A 19,500-nucleotide genomic window follows, 5' to 3' on the forward strand; every position below is an offset into this window, starting at 1 on the left:
CCCGCTGCTCCCCACCATCCCATGCCTCTGCTCTTGCACGCTGAACACACCGCGGTACCCTGTCTGCATCCAAATTCCCCCAGTTTGGGAAGGGTTTGAATAAAAGCGGAGGGGTTCGCTTGTTCCAGCATTAGCCCCTGTCTCAATCAGCATTTCTCTCCTTCTCCCAAACATAAAATCAGTTTCTAAGTTTTAAAGAGAGAGCCCCAATTCCTCCAGACTTCTCCGTGGACTAATTGCTCAAAATAACCACAGAGATGCAAACAAGTCTAAACTCCTGTTTGCAGTGGGGTGTTTCTGTTTGACAGGCCAGAACCATTTCATCAGTATGTACTAATTATAAATACGACCTTTGGGTTAGACCAGACCTAAAACAATACAAGCCCAAGTATGCATTCAGTAGCCTGAGCTGTTCACCAGGCTCAGGATGGACAGCAGAGAAAGCGGCGGTGACTTCAGTCCCTCCAAGCCCCGGGGCCCTGATGCAGCTCCAGAGCAGGAATGAGGGTGGTTATTTTTATTGATGGTCAACTCAATGTAGAGGGATCCTACGCCAGTTCAATCTTTTCCCTATAATTCTTAGATTAATTATAAAATAAAGGAGCATAGCGGTTTGCACGCGCCAGCTGGAGTTTTCTAGGTCACAGAAAACATTATGGCTAACGCAGGAATGAACTAGCCAGGCGTGCTGCAAAACTGCAGCTGCTCATTGCGTGCATGAGGCTGTGCAAGTGTGTGCCAGTGCCTTCGCCGCCGCTGCTGCACTCCGCACGGGTGCACGTGTAGAGCTGGCTTCGCTCTCCCCTGCACTGGTCTGAATTCGGTCTTGGGAAAGCGTTACCAGTACATGACCCCAAACTGAAAGCAGGCTCGATCCTGCACAGTCCTGCTGGGCAGAGCTTTTCTAAGCGCTGATATCGGCAAACCCCTGCCTCAGTTTCCCCATCCCAATTGCACAGCAGTTTGGACCCTTGTTTTGGAGTCCACCGAGCTGGGTGGCGTGAGTGCTTGCGCCCAGCCAACACGCCTGCTCGTGGCACGGACCAGCCGAGGTGGCAGAGGGAGGTGGCCACGTGCTGGCCAGCCACAGGCCACTGGGGCCGCGGGGCGTGCTCAAGGCCCAGCCACAGGGACATCGTGGGGCGACTGTCACACTCTGCGGCACGGAGCGGGACCTGCTGTTTGCAGAGGGCAGCCAGCAAACGCAACCGCCCCCCGCGCCGTGTTTGCTCAGAGCAGAGGCAGCGCCCTGGCAAGCCCAGCTAATATGGGAGATTTTGTCAGCAGCTGCTATTGCTGGGGAAAAAAACAATAATAGATAAATAAAAAGAAAACCTGCGTCTGGCACGTCCCACCTCCTGGGGCAGGCCAGGATCCGCACAAGGCTGGAGCCAGCTGTGCTGGCCGCGGCTGGAGATTTATCCTCCTGTTAATGCCCCTGGGAAGGCTGCTCCTGGTCTGGTTACAGCGCCTGGCCGTGGCTGGGCATGGCAAATAAATGCCCCATTTATCCCTGAGGCGTCAGCCCTCATCAGTGCAAACCCCAGTGGGAGGTTTAGACGTGGAGCTGAGCAAAACCAGCTGTCGAGGTATCCACCCGGCCGAGGCTGCAACGCTGCCGGCTCCAACCACCCCCCGAGGGTCAGGTGCCACCGGCTGCCACCGAGGAGCCAGCCCCTGGGGTGGCAGGGATGTCCCCAGAGGCAGGACCTTGCACGGAAGCAGATTTTTGCATTTACCTGCTCTTGCAGCCATCAGTCGGTTCCAGGCTCTAAGTGCTACATTTTTGCAGCCCAGCCATGCCGTGGGTGTCTGACGGCGATGCCCGACCCACTCGGTGCCGGGCCGATGCTCATCGCCGGCAGGAGAGCACCCAGGTACCAAAACCTGGTATTTCATACACGGTGCATGTTGGAGAGCTTCCCTTAGACTGAACAGCAACAACGGGGAAAGGGTTTATCCCAGGCAGGGGTCATCACCTCGGCCAAGGCTAAATACCTGGCTGAGCAGCACCTTTCCAAATCAGCATCCAAAAGTTAGTGCCCAGCTCATGTCCTGCTTCTCCCAGTAAAACGCCTCTGCTCATTGCTACAGCCCCTTTCAGCTGACCCTGTGAAAGCTGAAGCGAGAAGGAGAAAGCACTGGGGACTCCAAGAGCAGAAAAAAATTAATATTATTAATTAAATGACATAGCAGCTCACAGTGGCATCGTGTCCCTGCTCTGGGGTGAAACCTCCAGCAACCCCTCAGCTATTTTATAAGCAACTGTGCAATTTCTTTTATTGCTCTGGAAAATGCTGGCCCCAATGGGCCAAGTGGGATTCTGGAATATGATACCCAGGAGTGACTAAAAGCCGTGAAAAATCATGCTCCTTCTCTCACCCCGCAGCGGTTCGGCTCGGGCAGGGAGAGGAGCCCCAGGAAAGCCGCCCGGCAGGAGCGTGGGACAACTGCAGGAGAAGCAGCTGCTCCAGAAACAAGGAGAAGGAACTCGACAGGCGAGCGGTCGGCTTCAGCGGCGCCTCACTGCAAAGAGCCGTGTCTGGCACCGCAGGAAGGATTTACTCCGAGTTTTGGAAGGGGCACGAACGCTTACGGCTCATGGCAGCAATCGGGAAGGATCCGTCCCCGTCAGCACGTGTCTCCCCTGGACTGGCCAAGCCACCCCTCCGGCCCCAGCGCAGCCAAGGGGGCTTTAGTGACAAGAAGCCCGACGTGAGCCCGAGCCTGAACCGCAGTAAAAACCATGGCTGGGAAAAAAACCTATCAGCAAAATTACACTTTATTTTTTCGTTGTGGAATTTACTTTGATGTATTGTAACTTAAAAAGGTCTGGAAAAACCACATGCAAAAGGGTTTCTAAGTAGCAGCTAAAGTTTCTATTCCAGCATTACAAGCTATTCCAAATGATTTCCAAATTCCCAGCTATAAACTATTCCATAAACAAACAGTTTTATCTTTAAACCCCCTCCACCCTACCCCAGTTAGTGCAGTGCAAAGGAAAAACCCAAGGAATTTACATATTATTTTCCAACGTATCCCATTGCAATTTTGAATGATCTGCGATGAACTAAAATATATATACAATTTTCTCACCATCATAAAAAAACATTTCCCTTTCTTATTCACAGATATATATTGTGGCAAATGGCTGAATAATTACTTACAAACAAAACAATCTTTTTAACAAGTTTCTTACAACAGTAAACACAAGAGGGAGAGCTCTCCGGAGGAAGGGGGATTTGGCAGGGCTGGGAGGGGAGCGCAGGCAGCAGCGGAGGTCGGGGATCCCTTTGGGGCCACGGTCCCCGTGACAGAGTGCGTGCTCTTCCAGAGGGGATGCCCTCCCCGCCTTACAAAATCGGCCATGCTAAACAGGAGGGTCGCGTAAGGCTTTAGGATCCGAGGCATAACATGAGCCATCGTGAGTTTGTCTTGGGTGTGTGTGCGCGCGTGCGTCTCACCCACCCTAAATACACCCTCAGCTCCAGCACAGCTACAGGAATCGGAGCAGGGCCCTTTGCTTTCCACAGGAGGAGCAGGGCATTGCCAGCTCCCTGCTGGCTGCTCCCCCTTGAGCGTACCCCGAGCTGAGCACCGAGGGGCTGGTTGGGAGAGGTTAGCACCAAACAGTACCTTGGGAAAGCCCCGAGCCCCCTCCGCATCCCCGTCACCTCGCAGAACAAGACCCCCGGTGGGCATCTGCCCCGGCCAGACCCCGGCTGAGCCCACCCCACTCCCCCCACGGCACCGAGAGCGGGGGCACCAGGAGGAACGGGCAGCAAAGTAAGGCGGCTCTGAGCTTGTCACTGAGCAACAACATTTAATTTCCAAGTTAGTATCTTTCCCTTTTCCTTGAGAGTCCCAAACTCTTCCATTTATTATCCTGAGCAGGACATTGCTGCTCCATTTGTGGCAAGGCTTCAGATGCAGCCGTGGTACCCCTGTTCCAGGGACCGAGGGCATCAGCACCGCTCACCCACCCAATGCTGGCATCTCCCAGACCTGCGATGCCAAGAGCCTGCACCGGGGACACGGTGCCCCATGGTGGGACCACCACAAGACCCAGGGGAACAACGTCAGGGCATGGAAGCACCAAATGCCACTTATTCAGAGAGGCTGGAGGGCATCTCCTGGGGCTCAGATACCAGAGAGGAAAGTTGTTCCCCGTCACACACCCACCATGTATTTGTTCGTATTTGCACTTTGGAAGGAAATTCTGGAGCTGGAGAGCAAAGCCAGTGCCTGGCCGAAGACGATGGCTGAGATTTCCACCCCGCAGCTCTGGCTACCAACCACAGGGGCTGCACTTTGGAAAGAACAGAGTCGGACGGACGGTGCTCAGGACACAGCGGCAGTGCCAAGACCGACGCACCTTTACTTGACAGCAGCAGCAGTAACAGCCTGTGGGAGGAAGAGAGGGGGCAATGCTCACAGCCCCCAAAAGTGCACACAGCTGGAGAAGAAGAGATGCTTTCACAACTTAGTGAGAGAAATCAGTTGATACCGTAGCCCTTACTCAGGTGGGTTCACCCCCCTGAGCTCAGCGAGGTGGGATGTGTCACAGCTGCAAGAAAAATCAGCCTGGCTCAGGGGAGGGGGGGGTCTGCCCGCAGCAGGACCAAGCTGGGAGCGATGGCAGGACAGACCCATGGACACATGCTTCTGTCCACTCCTCTGCATGTACCTGGTGCCTCGGTGGCCTCCAAAACCCTTGTGTGGCGAAGCACATCTCCAGTCCTGCAACGCGCCGAGACCTTCTGCTCACCAGTGGGACCAGTCTGCAGCCTGGGCTGCCCCCTCCGCCTGCAGCGAGGCTGGTAGGACTGAAGGTGGTTGTAAAGAAAACTGGCTTGGGATGCCAAAGCAGCTCTTTCCCCTCCTGTCTGACCTGGAGGTCCACTTCCAGCCTACGTGTGATGGTCAAAACGCGCTCCTGGTTTAATAGCTGGCATCCTTCAGAGACGAGCAACAGCCGTTTCCTCCTCCCGGGTCGGGTGTCCCCGCTCTGCTCCCTCGCCCCGGCTGCAGCGCGGTGCTGCCGGGCGCTGCCGCACGGCTGCCAGGGAGACTGCCGAAATCCTGACCCAGGGAGCCCACCCGAGCGGCGTGGTGGGGGGTCCACATCATCTCCTCGGAGCTGAGTCGCACCCTCCCCTTAGAAACCCCCAACTTCTCACCTTGGCACACCTGGGCACCAGCCCAGGCGCAAGTCTTCAGCCTCACCCTCCCACCACCATCACCACAGTGGCTTTTAAAACACCTTCAGTAAAAGAGCTTTGGAGGACCCCATCCTCCGGCGGGCACCGCACAGAGTCTCTCAGCTCTGTCCATGCAGGGGAGAGCGGCTTTCCCGGGACTCTTCTGCAGCTGCTACATGAACGTTATCCGACAGACCATCAATCTTCTATACACCTAACAGGAGCGAGGCCGCCGGCGGCCCCGACGCGCGCGCGCACACACACACTGTACAGAGGAACGGATTGCTAAAGAGTCTGCGAGGGCAGTCCTGGGAGGCATCCAGCCGCGTCTCACGGGGAGCCGCAGGCATCGGGACAAGTGTGCACGGTCTGCAGCGGCTCGCTCTGGGCGCTCGACGACTTTCCATCAGACATCTCCGCAGTCATTGCACCCCCTCCTCTTCCACATACGTCGAGGGAAACCAGCCAACCTGTCGGGGAAGCGGGGAGGTGAGCTGGAGAAATGGGGAGCTGAAGGGACCTCCTGTTCCGTCACCGGGACTATTCCCCCCCCCCCCACGCTGTTCCCGGTGAGCCATTTGTACGGTGCTGGGTGCACCTGCATCCCAATGCACGGTGGTGACGGGGAGGCGGTGCAGCCGTTACCCTAACTGAGGTGGAGCTAGCAACTACACATTGCCTTGGACACATGGGTTGTCCGCAATATATAAGGGATCGGGGCATGAAGAATCTGTCCCCAGTGCTACAAACTCTGTGGGACACCAGGTCAAGCCATCAGCCTGCTGCTTTTCCCCGGGATGCTGAGCCTTTCACCTGCAGAGCCACTCCTGCATAAATCCCCCACGTGCAGGTTCAAGGAAGAGCAGACTCGGACATCGCCCGAGCTGGCGTGCCCGCCTGCCCACCGCATGCTCCCACCTGCCTGCATGCACTGGGCGTTGCGTGTCACTGTCACACAGCACCGACTGGCAACACAGCGGTGGCTCTCGTGAGATGACAGCCCATCCACGAGCCAGAAAAAGAGCAAGAGGGAGTGGGACGTGTCCCCCTGCCCTTTGCTGTCCTGACAACAGGCTGTGCTCCGGCTGGGCAGGTTGAGAGCGGGGAGGACCGCGCGCTGCAGAAACGGGACAGGACATTATCTGGATACACTCACTCTTCCGTTGGTTTCCCCCTTCCACCATCCCTGGTCCCCGCCAATCCTGCTGTAGATCTTCACCACGTCGCCCTCTCGCAGCGAGAGCTCCCGCATGTCCCGTGCCGCGAAGTTGTATCGTGCCACCGCCGTCCCTATGACCCGTGGGGTGAACACTGCGAGGGGACAAAGCAGAGGGAGTCGAGAGCTGCCCCGCCACACGGGACCAGCCGAAGCCTGGGGAAAGCTTGGTGAGGTTCAACCTGGGTTTTCCACCGCGGCGCTGGCTCCCATTGCAACACCACGACCTGGAGCAGCTCGGATGGCGGGGCTGGCCTCATCCGAATTGCTCAGCCCTGCACGGACTGGGGCGGTCGGGGTTAAACTGGATTCCTGCTGGGCTTTAAACAGCTCCATGGGCTTGGGAAGCCCCTCTCTGCTGACCAGGAGAGTCCAGGAGGGGCTTGGTGGGGATCGCTGGGGTGAGGGGTACTTTTGTGAGGCGGTAGTAAAAGAGTAGATTTCATAGGAATACACAGGCATTAACAACGAAATAATGGAAAAATCCTGTTCCACTATCCGTATCAGGTTTGGCTGCCGCCCAGCTCCCAGCACCTGATGGGACCACCTTGTCGAAAGATTTCACAAATCAACTTGTATTTAAACTACTTCAAAAAAATGAGATTTTGGGATTGGATTCTCCTAGGGATGCTGAGCAAAACCTGTATGTTTTGCCATGAGGAGGAACAAACTGCTAACCCGGTATCCTCCCTGCTCCTGTCCCTGCCAGGGAGCAGCCAGGGACCTTGGAAACTTGGTCCCATTACAGACCAAAAGGCGCAAAAGCACCCTGCAAACCCTAACGCTGACCACACCTTGTGATAAGAAGCATGGCCCCGTGAGCCATCCTGGGACCTGGCCTCCGCCAGCACCAGCACGGCCCCAGCACCCAGCACCGCAGATCTCCATCGCTTCAGGCAGGGGATGGTCGGGGGAGGCACAAGGAGGAGCAGCAGTGAGGGGGGAAAGGCAGGGGCAGTGCTCAGCTTCCCTGCCCCAGTGTCTGGGCAGGGAAAAAGGAGGGTTGGAGAGCGACGGTGGGAGGGATGGGATGGGCGGAGGAGAAAAATGCACCTCCTTTGAAGTTTGCAAAAAAACCCCACTCTGAAGGGACGTCGTGTTTCAGTGAAGCTACCCTTTTTGTCCCAGGACTTTTGAGGATTAATTTGAATTTTAAAAGTTTGCAAACCAAGGTTGAACTAAGTTTGAGGAAAAGCTTTGCCCAGGTTTTCAGCTCTCGGGATGGAAGGAGATGAGGATGGCGATGGAGACGGTCCAGACACACAACGTGCAATCACTGGAGGGCTCGTCCGTCCTCGCCAGGCAGCCAGGCTGGAGAACGGAGCGAGAATCACAGCAGCTTTGAACTCTTTCATCAGGAGCTTGCTCAGAGCCCATTGCTGCACAAATTACTTTCATGCAATACTTTCTATGCAGTTAAAGGATCTCAAATTCCCAGAATTATGTTCTAAAACCTTGAAAAGTTAAGTGTTCTTCCCAAACACGGCACTAAGGAAAGCACGTGTGGCTTTGCCGATGATTTTCCCCGTCCAGCCTAAAGAAAATACTGAAAGGTAAAAGCTTGAACGGGAAGAAATGAACTGGCACGATTTTGCTCTGATCCCTGCCAAACAGGGAGGAAGACACCAGTCTGTAACGCATTTAATCACTGGGGTTCAAAGGCCGGAGCACCACTGCACTCTCTGCAGGGAGTCTGAGCCACAAAACACGTTTGACAGCACAGGTTCCCCCCCCGCCTCCTCAGCAAGGGGCTCCCGAGCAGCCTCAGATGCCAGAGCTCAAAAACTGCCGGACATTGAGATGTTCTCCTTGTACAGCAAGGAGGAACGGTCTGGAAGACGGTGTGATGTCAATGCTTGTTCGGTGAAACACACGGGATAAGCAGGTCGAGCTTGAAGTACATCATGAGATCCCAATGCGCTAGGTTCACTTTTTCGTTAATTTTAGCCCCCTTTCTCAAATAGTGACAACTCCATCTCCTCCCTGCCTTGATTTTGGGGAGAGGGGGGAGTGCGTTTTGCTTCCAGCCAAGCCATGGTTAATTAACTTATTTCAAGGCTGCGCCCCAGGGCAGCACTGGGGACCCCCTGAACTGCCTGCGGGTGATGGAGGGACAGCGGGGACCCCGCAGGTCCCGCTGGCGATGGCTTTCAAGCTGGGGATGCTGCAGCCTGGGGAAGGTGGCAGGTCTCTCCGGCGGGAGAGGCACTGGTACCTGACCAGAAGGGACTGGAGGAGCTCTGAGAAGAAAAGTTGAGGCCCTGAGGACTGAGAAAAGAAAAGTTGTAGGAAGCGCAGGAGGCTGCAAAGAGGTTAGAGAGAAACAGAAAGAGGCAGAACACGCATTAAAAAGGAAATTAAAAAAAAAAAAAAAATTTATAATGCACAATGCTTTAAAAGCCAATGGAGAAATACACGGCAAAGCATACAGAAGGTTTTGTGCAGGGGCTCGGAGCTGGGACAACCAGCAGCAGGTCCATCCACAGCCCCACAGCCAGTGTGGGGCTCAAAAGTCACCCTAGGGTTGTATTTTATTGGAAAAGATATTTAATCAACGTTTAAAACCTATCTTCCTTTGGTATTCTTTTTAAAATATACCATGGAAAAAATTTTTTAAAAATACATTTTTCCACACAAAGTAGTTATTTCTGCACTCAGGCTTTTAGACAAAATGGAACATTTTGCACTAATGCACATTTTGCTTTCCATTTGTTTTGATTTTTTTCTTTTTTTTTTTTTTTTAAATTTTAGGCACAGACTTACCATTTCTACCATCATCTCCATTAAAGCAGTCCCACTGGGATTCAAACCATCACAAGTGACACTGGAACTGGATCCATTAAAACACATGCACAAAAACTCACGTGGGCAGGTAAGACACGATACATCCCGCCAGCAGAGCATCAAACCTCTGCTCACTACCCACAGGCGGACGGGCTGCCCCTGCAGCCGCAGCTCCTCTCCCGGCAGGACCAAACCACCCCCGAGCACGGGGTGCAAAACCGCAGGAGGGAAACCAGCCTTCCCCAGGAAAAGCTCTCCCTGGGAGGCTGCACCCGCTCCGCAGAGCCGCACGAGCTCGGGGGAGCAGCAGCAGGCAGCCCCAGCTTGGCCGGACCCCCCCGACCCCCTGCCACCTCCTGCGAGACCTGTCCTCAAAATGCCACCAGCCGAGCAGGAGACCTATTTGCAAAATTAGGGGGCCTCAAGCCCTACAGCAAAGCTATAAATCCCTTCGTCCAGATGGTGTTCCTGCGCCTTGCTGAAAGGGTGAGATTTTCCATCAGGGGTTTAACGGTGCCCACTCGCGCGGCTGAGCTGGGTTTTACCTGGAGAGCGGGTGAAGGTCCTAGAGGTAGAGCGCTCCCGAGACTTATAGGGGTATTTCAGCGTTGTGTCCAGCTGCTTGAAGCTCTCCTTCAGCGAGTGGCTCTGGTAGTATTCGACCAGCTCCTGCGGAGGACAGAGGGGCACCCGGCTGTCTCCGCTGTCCTCTGCCTGACTTGCAGGGACGGCGCACACGCTCCAAGGAGCTACAAAAACCTACCAGCAAGCTCTCAAACTTCTTGGCTTCCGTGATGTGAATCCAGTTGTCCTTCTCCACCACCTTGATGTGCTTCACCTCCTCGTTGAACCTGCAAACGGTAGCAAAGGCACTCACGAAAACATAGCTGCATGCTCCAGCCCCGTTTCGCCCTCTGTATGCGAGTAATACTAAATTACTAAATTAAGTATTACTCACTTAATACTGATGGCAAAGCGCTCCGCCTCGGCTGGCCGCTCCCGGATCAGGTAGGTGCCGCTGACGTGAGACTTGAGCAGGTTGTCCGTCTGCTGCCGCTCCATGTTCCCTGCGAACCTGAGCCCAGAGGCTAATTAATTAATTTAATTGACTAAAAATTAATGCATATCTTTCAAATAGGCACGCTTTAGACAAAAGGACACATTCTTTTTTTAAAGGCATGAAGGTTGGGCAAGTAGAGAAACAGGTCTCATCCAAAGCTTCATGAGCAGAAGGGACAAGGAGCTGCTCAGCCACTGAACAGAGGATGAGCGATGCAGAGTGCAACCTCTTCCCTTTGAAGTCTCTTATGTTTCCAGGGTACCTAGAAAATCCCACTAATTTGGAGTTGGTCCCCATGTGAACGAGGCTTCAGCGAGAGCTGGGCCGTGGGGATAATTTAGACTCGTGTATTTGCAAACCTGGATGGAGCTGGAGGGAAGGAGCAGGAGGGAAGCCAAGTGCAACCTCTCCCACCAAGGCAGGAATTGCTTCCTTCCTCCCAAAACAGTTTTCTGGGCACAGAAAATGGGAAGAGAAACCAGCATCTCTCCTGTTGCCTCTGACCCTCTCCATCAGTGAAGAAATCCCCTCTGATGCTGTTAGGGCTGCACCAGGTTTCAAAACCCAAACGCTGCTGCAGCAGCTGCCCCGTGGCCGTGGGGGAGGTGGGATGCAAAGCGCTGCTAACCTGCACTCATAATTCGTTATTAGAGTGGACTCCTGAGAAAGCAACAATTAAAAGGCAAAGTCGATATATCTTTACGGCCAGAGGAAGGCTGGGTCCAGCACACTGTCCAGCGGCAGGCAGGGTGACTCACCACGGGTACGCTGTGTAGTCTATCTCCCGCGAGGGCGGCCGGCTGTTGGGAGGCTGCAAAGAGAGCATTGCTTATTACTGACGAGCCAGCGTCTCATCAGGCTATAGAGGTCACGTGCGAGACGCTCCTCTCCACAGGAGGGTTTTCGTCTGCCAAGCCGTTTCTGAATTATTGGCTTCGGCGGCGGAGGGCAGCGCCGTAGCTGAGCAGTTCCCTCTCAGCCTCCCAGCTGTGATGAGCATGCTGCATCTTTTCATTTACCTGAGCGTTTTTTTAAATTGGGAAGCGGCTGACAGCGTTGCAAAACGTAGTAAAAAAAACCCAAAAGTGCAGTTTTCCTGTACTGTGACCGATCTCAAGCGCCCTGCTCCCGAGTCAGCCCCGCAGAGGAGGAATGGAGGCTGGACCTGGTCACACCAACCCCAACCTTGGGAACGGGGCTGAGACCAACCTGACCAGACATTTGCAACCATGGGATGATGGATCCACTTCCTCGCTAATTCGGCCGCAGTAAAAGGCCTCATTCAAGGTCCAGGGGCTTAGTGGAAGGACCAAGGTCTCAAGCAGAAGGCTGAGAAGAGCAACAGGCACTGCCAGAGCAGCATCTCCCGTGACAGCCCCCAGCGCCCGTCCCGGCGCTCCCGCAGCACCCGCAGGTCCTCCCGGCTCCATCTCCTCCTTGGCACTTACCCTCGCATCAACGGGGCAGGGCTTTACCGATGAGCTGGGAAAATAACCCGACTTCTTCGTCTGCAGCAACCGCCCCTGCAAAGCCAAGCCGGGTATCAGCCTGGGACGTGCACAGGGGAGCAACGTTTTTGCTGTGCAGGGACAGGGACGGTCCCCGCTGCAGCTCCCGGGCTCCAAACCACCTCGCAGACCCCCCAGCTCCGGAGCACCAGCACATCCCTGCGCTCCAGGAAAGCCCACAAATAAAAGGGACGATGCAGAAGTCACTGGTTTAAAACTTCCCGGGAATTTCCCCGAAGGGAATTGTTCTCACCTCCCACCATGGTGAGTCGGGGTCCCCCCTCAGCAGCTCGATCACGTCCCCAATTTGAAACGTCAGCACCGGCTTCCCGGGGGGGGCTGGGTTTCCGTGGTAATTCTGAACCGCCACCATTTTAGGACCTGGAACAGATGCAAAACAGTTTCATCACCTAAGACCCTGTTAACAAGAAGCAAACACCCCCCCCGAAGCCTGTTGTTGCTTATCCTGTGAACCACAAATCTAATGGCACCGGCAGGCAGGATTTTGGGGCAGAAAGCATGAGAGCAGAAAGGAACAGTGCCCACAGAGAATGGGCTTGGCTCCTGCAGTTACACGGATGGCTGCGTTCACTGAGCAAAAATAAACCCATGAAGGACGGAGCCAAGCCAAAGCTCCGACTTCCAACCCTGCACCTGGAGTTGAACCTCGCCGTGGAGGACCGGCTCTCGTTAGGCAATGCCTGGCCAGCACCAAACCCCGCTGGATTCAGTGGTGACACCCACGATTGCCAAAGGGACCAGCGAACACTCGGCTTCCATTGAATTTCAGCCGTATCTGGGACCCAAACAGCCCTGAAGCTCGCAGTCAAAGTCCAGTTGTCTTGCTGACAACTGCACATTAAATAAGCTTCCCCAACTGCACTAAAATCACAGTGTTTATCTTCAAAATGCTTTCCCACCTCTGCCTCTCCCGGCCCAGCGAGAGCATTCTGTGCTTTCTTTTTTTAACCACCAATTTGATTCAGGTTTCTTTTTGCCAGGCTTGGTTTTCCTTTTAACAGAAAAAGCACAAAAACAAATTGTTCCTTCTCCTTCGAGCCAGAGCACGGGCAGGGCAGGCTAGTTAAAAGGCTAGTTTTAAACAAAGGAAAATAAAAAAATATTGCAGCAACCATCATGACTAATGGCCCCATCAGAAGGCAGCGCCCGGAGCTGCACATCTCCGCAGCGCGCCGGACACGCGCCGGCAGGAAGATGCTCCCCATCACCAACAAGCCTCCCTGCCAGGACGTGTTTGGTCTGCTTTGAAGGACGATCTGGCACAAGGAAATTCGCCAGGCTCTCCGCGGTTACCGGTGCGGCGTGCAGAAGCTTTACCCGCTCGTCAGAGCGGGCCAGGGGCACGAACGCACCCAAAGAAATGGCGTGGTGCTGGCGGCTGCAGCGGGCGAGGGCTGAGCCCAGGGAGAAGCCGGGTCTTCCCGCAGGAGACCCAACCTGCTGCTGTGGGGAATAGGGACAGGAGAGACCTCGGCGCCCCATCGCTTGCTGTGAGGGTGGCACAGGACCCTTCTGCAGCTACTAATGCTCCTTTCTGGTTTCGGAAGGAGCTTCTCCCTCCCACATGCTCAATGTTAGGGACACCTGCAGCCACAATCAAGACGCCGTCTCTACTTGCCCTTCTGCAATACAATAATGCCCTTACCAGGTCCGGCACTCATTGAATCCTGCAAAGAGAGAGGAAAAAGTCTCCATGAGGACACGGTCGGTGGTCTCGGCTCCCTCCACGAGCACCTGCCTGAAGCCACCGGGACAAGAAATCCCCTCCTGAAACCTCCCTGGCACCAGCTGGCACCCGGTGCTCACCCCAGCTGGGTGCTGGCACCTCCCAAGGGCCATGGTGCCACCCAGACCGGGCCAGTTTTAGGCTGGAGGAGAGGCCATCAGTCTCCAGTCCTGCCCCCCAGGTTCCTGGGACCCCCCTGAGGCCGGTGCTGGTCCTTCCCACAAGCTGCTGGCACCTGGTCTGGGCAAGGATACAGGCTCTGCCCAAGGCAGAGGGGGATGCGGGAAAAGGGCCATCAAACAACGTACCTGGTCTGCTGAAGAACCTGCAAGAGAAATGTTGAAGTAAGTGGTTAATTTAACAGGCAATAAACCCCTTTTTCTGTTTCTCTTGACGCTGCGAGTATCAATAAACCGGCATCAGTGCTTGAACTTGATGGAGGAAGCACAAAGCAGAGGCTGGGGCCACTCAAGTCATCGCTCTGCACCAGGTGGGCAAGACCCGGGGAGGGACTGGAGCCCGACAAGGACATTTTCTCACTTGCACAAAGTTCTGCGATTTTGTTTCTTCCTCCCTCCGCTCCCCACCCAAAACCTCCCCAAAGCCACCCCGTGACAGTCCCCTGCACCGAGCAGTGCCAGGGCTCTGACCCAGGCGAGGGGAGGCGAGGCGAGGCACGGTTTTGCCCGATTTAGGTCAAGGACACAGATTTTTGCAGCGCTGTGGGTCATCTGGGATCCGGAGACGAGGTCTCTCCTTCTCATCAGAAACATGATTCCTGGCGCAGACCCTCCTGCTTTCACTAACCAAGATCTCCTGATGAAGAAATCATCATCTCTCTTAAATGCCCTCCCAGCACGAGGGCTGGGTTATCCCACCTAGTACACAGAGCTGCTGCGATCCTCTGACATAGACGGGATTCAGCTCTTTGGTTTGGGGGGGTTTTGGTTGGTTGGTTGGTTGGTTTTTTAAACCACCAGCCATTGTGAATTACAGCCCTGGGAGGTGGGTGGGAGCGTACTCAGATTTTGTTATGCATTAACAAACATTAGTGCTTTCTAGAGCGAATCTTTCAGATCATTCACATGCGTTCACCTCCTTGGCACAAGCTGCTAATGATGTGAAACAACTCACCGATCTTGCAGGGAGGAATGATCTCCAAGCACTCCTTATGAGCACCCGCTCCACATTTGGGGCAAAGATAGCCCTGGTAGAAGGTTCCTCTGCGCAAAAAAAGAAGTCAGAAAGTCCTAATTCAGCCTCAGCTTTGAGATTTTCTTTCCGTGTTTTAATGCAGATGCAGAAAAGCTGGAAGGATGTTGCTCACCTTAGGAACATCCTGCAGGCTTTGCAGTTGGTAGTCTTTTCAAATGTGTACATCTGGAAGTTATGGTGATTTGCATTGGCTTTCTCTGGCTTTATGTTGGACCTAAGGGAAAGGACCGGGAGGTTATCAACCTGTCCCTATGAGCCACGCTGTACTCGTGACCTGTCACGGCAGCTGCTGTTTGCATTTCAGTCAAAATTTGGAAACCACACGGACAGATAAGAAATCAAGTATGAAAGCAGGCTCAGGGCTTGACTGTGCAGAGATGATTTTGCCCATCAACCTTCCCCTGGGACAACATTCATGGATTTGGCCCTTGCCCGAAGTCAATCAATAGCCCAGACCCGCCAGCGCGGGGGCCAACCCCTGCTCTGCTCAGGACCAGGTCCCTGCAGCAGCAGCCCTTCTCCTGCAACGCCTTCCTCCAGCCCCAGCTCAGTGCTTCACGCGTGGCCTGACACCACGGCAATCACTGCAGGCGTCATTTCAGAGATGCACCAGGCGTGCTTTGCTGCAGATGCTCGGGGTAGACGACGACATGCCAGACCCAAGCTCCCTTCGCACAGGGACCCATCCAGCAAGTCCACGCGAGCTTCCCCATGGCTTTGCTATCAGAGCTGGTCTCCAGTGACCTGCTGGTCCAAGACACTGTCGCCCCGTGCTTGGCGACTGCACGCCAGGGCTAGAACAGCCACTCGTGCTCACATTGCCATTTCAAACTGCTCCATCCACTTCCTCTTCATTTCCTCCGTCTTGCAGAAGAACTGGAAGCCCTGCTTTCCCTGAAGATGAATTAGGTAGAAGCCGTATGACCACTGTTAAGAGAAAACGAGAGAGCTGATCGGACCGCTGTGCTCTCGACGCCCAAGCAGCAGAACGCGCCGCGCTTTTATTCAGGCATCTTAGTAACTGCTCTCAGTGCCTGCCCCTGTCCCTTCTTCTGAAGGACTGCTGAACCTTTGCAAAGGTAACAGCAGGGAAGGAGGAATAAGAGCTCCATGTTTCTCTAAAACATCACAACTAATGATGCCTGAATCAGCTGGGCACCGTGCACTAGGGCCAAATAGGATTTTATGGTGGCAGATGAGAGAACCCAGATTTTTCTGCTCCAATGGATCCTCCCCAGGCATTATATCTTTCCCTGACAGCAACTGACAGCCCAGGAGGAACATCTGACCTGCCCACTGCACATATGCTCTGCCTGTCTCATTACAACATTGCACAGAAAAACACGAGAGAAAATTGTGTGCTTTGCTTACCATTTTTCCATGAGACTAGAAAGCATAGGAGAGCAAAGTGGAAATATATTTCATTAAAACACAAAGCTAGCAGCATTTCTTCAGCATCCAAGTGGTAAAATTGGCTATTCTTACCCAAATGTCCCTTGTCCCATTGTACAATACCTCTTCCCATTGCACGAAAGTGGATTAAGCTAACGGGTCTCTGCTAAACCGACAGCTGCGGGGGGGTTTCTTTCATGGCTGCAGACTGAGCCCCAAACCACTGGCAAAACGATGGTCCTTCAGTGGCAACCATGCTCCGAGTGCTAATTTTGGCAGGCTGGTCGGCAACGCTCATGCTGCCTTTCCAGGCTCCTCCACCCCACGACTCGCGGGAGCGAGAGCAGCCGGACGGACCTTCCCTCCCCGCCCTCCTCTCCGCCCCATCTGATGTTTGCTCCTTGCCGGTCCCTCGCTGCCCACGGGCCGGAAAGCAGGGAGCAGTTTCCTCTCTCCTAACTCCAATCATCCCAGCTTCTTCAGGGCTGTTTTGCAAGGACGGAGGTCAAGGATCAAGCCCAGCCCCACATTAATAAACATTTCCCAACTCTCTGTAAGGCTGCCCTGAAAGTTGAGCGTTTATTTTCCAGCTTTTTGCAAGCTCCGTTTCTATTTTAAAAGGCTAATGGGAACGTACTACCCATGGACTGGCCAAAACAGCTCCAAAATGCTCTCCAGCAGAGCTTATCCCCGGTCCACCTACCTTCTTAATGTCCTTGTTGTTCATAGGGTCGTCAGTCATCTTGTGGAAGAGTAGCTCAATAATTTCTTTCAGCTCATAATTGTATCCTTTCCTTTTGCAGACGATCACCACTTTATCAAATAAAAATAAATACCTGCCCAAAGCAAGCAAATAAACAAGCAACCCAGTCACGCACCTCGTTAAGGTCCCCATTCAACGGGAAGCATTTGGAAAGCTCTGCAGAGCTGCCCAGCCAGCGCAGCTCAATGCTCTAACCGTGCTATAATTTCACATTGATGGTGATTTCTGCCAGCGCAACTCTAGGCAACCCCTGAATAAATGAGCACAAGGGGAATCGCCAAACAAAGGCACCTTTAGTTTGGGAAAACTTCTGAGCACTGTTGCTCACTCACCTGTCCTGCTTGGTGTGGTTGACTATGGAGCGGACCTTCAGCTCACCATCGATCTTTGGCCTCCCAAACTCCTCCAGCTTCACTTGCTGCAGAAAGCAAAGCAGGGCTGAGATCCACAGCCAGGGCTGGGACGATGCTTTGGAGACTGAAACCCCAACCTGCCCGGGTCGCACAGTGTGGTGGGGGCATCCCCACCAGCCCTGCCTCGAGCTGCAGAAGCTCCTGGGAACAGCATCGCCCTCACCAAGGGGAGCCCACGCACGAGCACGGCCCCAGCATCAGGAATGGGACCACGGGAGATCCCTGGAGCTTGAGCATCAGCATCCCAGGACAAGGCTCAGGAGTCAAAGCATTTTTGCAAGGTTTGGGATCCAGAAAGCAAAACCCCCGCAAAATAAGCTATTTTCCAGAGGTTTCTACAAAACCAGAACCGAAGCTATTGTAGTTTTGATTCCCATCCTGAACTAAGACTGGAGATTTTGGAGAGGCTGGCACCCAACCCAAGGGTTTGGTCAGTTTGTCTTTCAGCTCAAAAGCCCTTGCAAACGTTGCTCGGTGCAGCACAGCTGACGACCCACGGGGATCAATCCCCTTGCATAGTTCTTACAGGAAAAAAAACCATTGTGAAGCGTCACCACTGGTGAGGAAAATAAATATTTTACACAGCTGTGTGTATAGTCCGTAATTATTTCATTGTCGTGCCATGTGGGCTCTGTATACATAACACCAGCCACTCCACAACGTCCCGCCCAGTGCAACGAAAGGCAACACGGAGCAGAACGTGCGTGGGATTGACCTGCAGACAGGAGCGACTGCTTTGCTAACATCTCATCTCTCGTGTGTCAGATTTGCTCTCTGGCTGCTGCAAGGAGGAGAAGTGGCTGCTTAATGCCCCCATTCGCATTCCCGTTTTTACGGAGCATGATGTCTGATTGTTCGCGCAGATCAGGATTGTCACGACTGCTTCAATCGAAACCTGTGAGCCATATCCCACCGGAGAATTTTTGCCGGTTTCTCTTGAAAATTAAGGATTTTGTCTCTGTCTGTTAAATAACCATCAATTACAAGTTCATTGTTTTCAAATGAAGTCAAGGCTTAAAGCCCCCCAAACCCAGGACCCCTCCAGGAAGCCCTCGGGTTGGGCAGCCCCCGGCATCTCCCTCCATCAGCCCTTTTGAAGCATCTCAGGTGTCAGCCCCCAAATTGCATTACCCCAGCGTAAAGCGTGACAGCAGAGCAGCTGCGCCCGCAGCTGACCAGCCCTCCCCTCCCACCCTCCGGCAAATGTGGGAAAAAGCTCGTTAGCTTGAAGCTCTGCCACTGAATATTAAACTAATGGGCTTCTTCGGGGCTAGAGTGAGTGATGGGTTGCACAGGGTGAGCTGATGCACAGTAATGGGACCAAGCGTTTGATACCTCTGGAGTTTGGAGGATGAGATTCTTCTTAAAATATCTGGTTGAGATTTTGGGGATTAGGTGCATATTACATGTGCCCTTCTCCTCCAAACGGGCCTTGGGACACTTTCAAGGGCAAGAACATTCAGTTAACCTCTCTGTCCTCTTAACAGCAAAAGAAAACCCGCTTTAAATAGCAGACAGGAAATTAAATAGCAGATTTGGGGAATTCTTGGGTCCCCCCTACACTAATAACATGAGAAAAAGTTGGAGAAGCAATTTCAGCGTAACACCACGCACAAAAGCCACCCTCCATCACGGCCAAATGGGTTTTGTAATGCAGCAACCACTGCTGGACTGTCAGCAAAAACAGCCGGTGATCAGGGAGTGTCCAAACACACAGGGATCTTTCTTGGGTAGCAGATTCAGATTCAGTAGGAATTGCACAGAAAAAGCATGTATGTTAATAATAATCAAATTAAAGTAGGGAGTGAGAGGATTTTCCAACTTACCAGATTTTCTATAGAGCTCTGAAATTCACTTATTTTCTTTAAAGTCTCTTTGTCCCTCTTTACTTCATTTATGTACATGGCCAAGTCCTTAAAAGAAAAGTGAATATTGATTTTTAATTTCCAGATGAAACTAGTATCTTACCAAAGCAGAAAACACACGACCCCGGCTCCCCGAAGCTGCGCTCCCCTCCGCCCTCGGGAGTCAGACCAGGATTCAAGCAGCAGCCCGGGGCACCGTGAGCACAGGCTTTTTGTGCTCGCGCTGCTGAACCAGGCAGGTGCTGCAATTTTTCCCATTTCCCAGAAGAGGGCAACGCATGAACCCAGTGCAGCGCAGCAAACCCGAGAGCCGGGGCGAGCGGCCAGGCATCCCCT

At 53.7% G+C, this 19,500-nt stretch overlaps 1 protein-coding gene across 5 annotated transcripts in view; it reads right to left on the reverse strand.

The window, feature by feature from the left end:
* Positions 1-2,764: 2,764 nt before the first annotated feature.
* Positions 2,765-19,500, reverse strand: part of VAV2 (vav guanine nucleotide exchange factor 2) — a 153,946-nt gene continuing 137,210 nt past the window's right edge. Inside the window, exons 12-29 of one of the 5 annotated variants that reach the window (XM_076355383.1) lie at positions 19,126-19,212; positions 17,219-17,304; positions 16,827-16,959; positions 16,103-16,117; positions 15,549-15,658; positions 14,844-14,945; positions 14,651-14,739; positions 13,825-13,841; positions 13,436-13,457; positions 12,023-12,150; positions 11,710-11,784; positions 11,020-11,072; positions 10,160-10,276; positions 9,965-10,052; positions 9,747-9,870; positions 8,633-8,719; positions 6,358-6,512; positions 2,765-5,671 (exon numbers count right to left, since the gene is read on the reverse strand). In XM_076355383.1, the coding sequence (XP_076211498.1) occupies positions 5,624-5,671; positions 6,358-6,512; positions 8,633-8,719; positions 9,747-9,870; positions 9,965-10,052; positions 10,160-10,276; positions 11,020-11,072; positions 11,710-11,784; positions 12,023-12,150; positions 13,436-13,457; positions 13,825-13,841; positions 14,651-14,739; positions 14,844-14,945; positions 15,549-15,658; positions 16,103-16,117; positions 16,827-16,959; positions 17,219-17,304; positions 19,126-19,212 (1,536 nt within the window). In that variant the 3' untranslated portion in view covers positions 2,765-5,623. Of the gene's footprint in view, positions 5,672-6,357; positions 6,513-8,632; positions 8,720-9,746; positions 9,871-9,964; positions 10,053-10,159; positions 10,277-11,019; positions 11,073-11,709; positions 11,785-12,022; positions 12,151-13,435; positions 13,458-13,824; positions 13,842-14,650; positions 14,740-14,843; positions 14,946-15,548; positions 15,659-16,102; positions 16,118-16,826; positions 16,960-17,218; positions 17,305-19,125; positions 19,213-19,500 lie in introns of those variants that run through there. The other 4 variants (XM_076355385.1, XM_076355386.1, XM_076355388.1 and 1 more) reach the window with 4 other exon arrangements.

This window comes from Aptenodytes patagonicus, chromosome 18 (assembly GCF_965638725.1).
Source record: "Aptenodytes patagonicus chromosome 18, bAptPat1.pri.cur, whole genome shotgun sequence".
Classification (NCBI taxonomy): domain Eukaryota; kingdom Metazoa; phylum Chordata; class Aves; order Sphenisciformes; family Spheniscidae; genus Aptenodytes; species Aptenodytes patagonicus.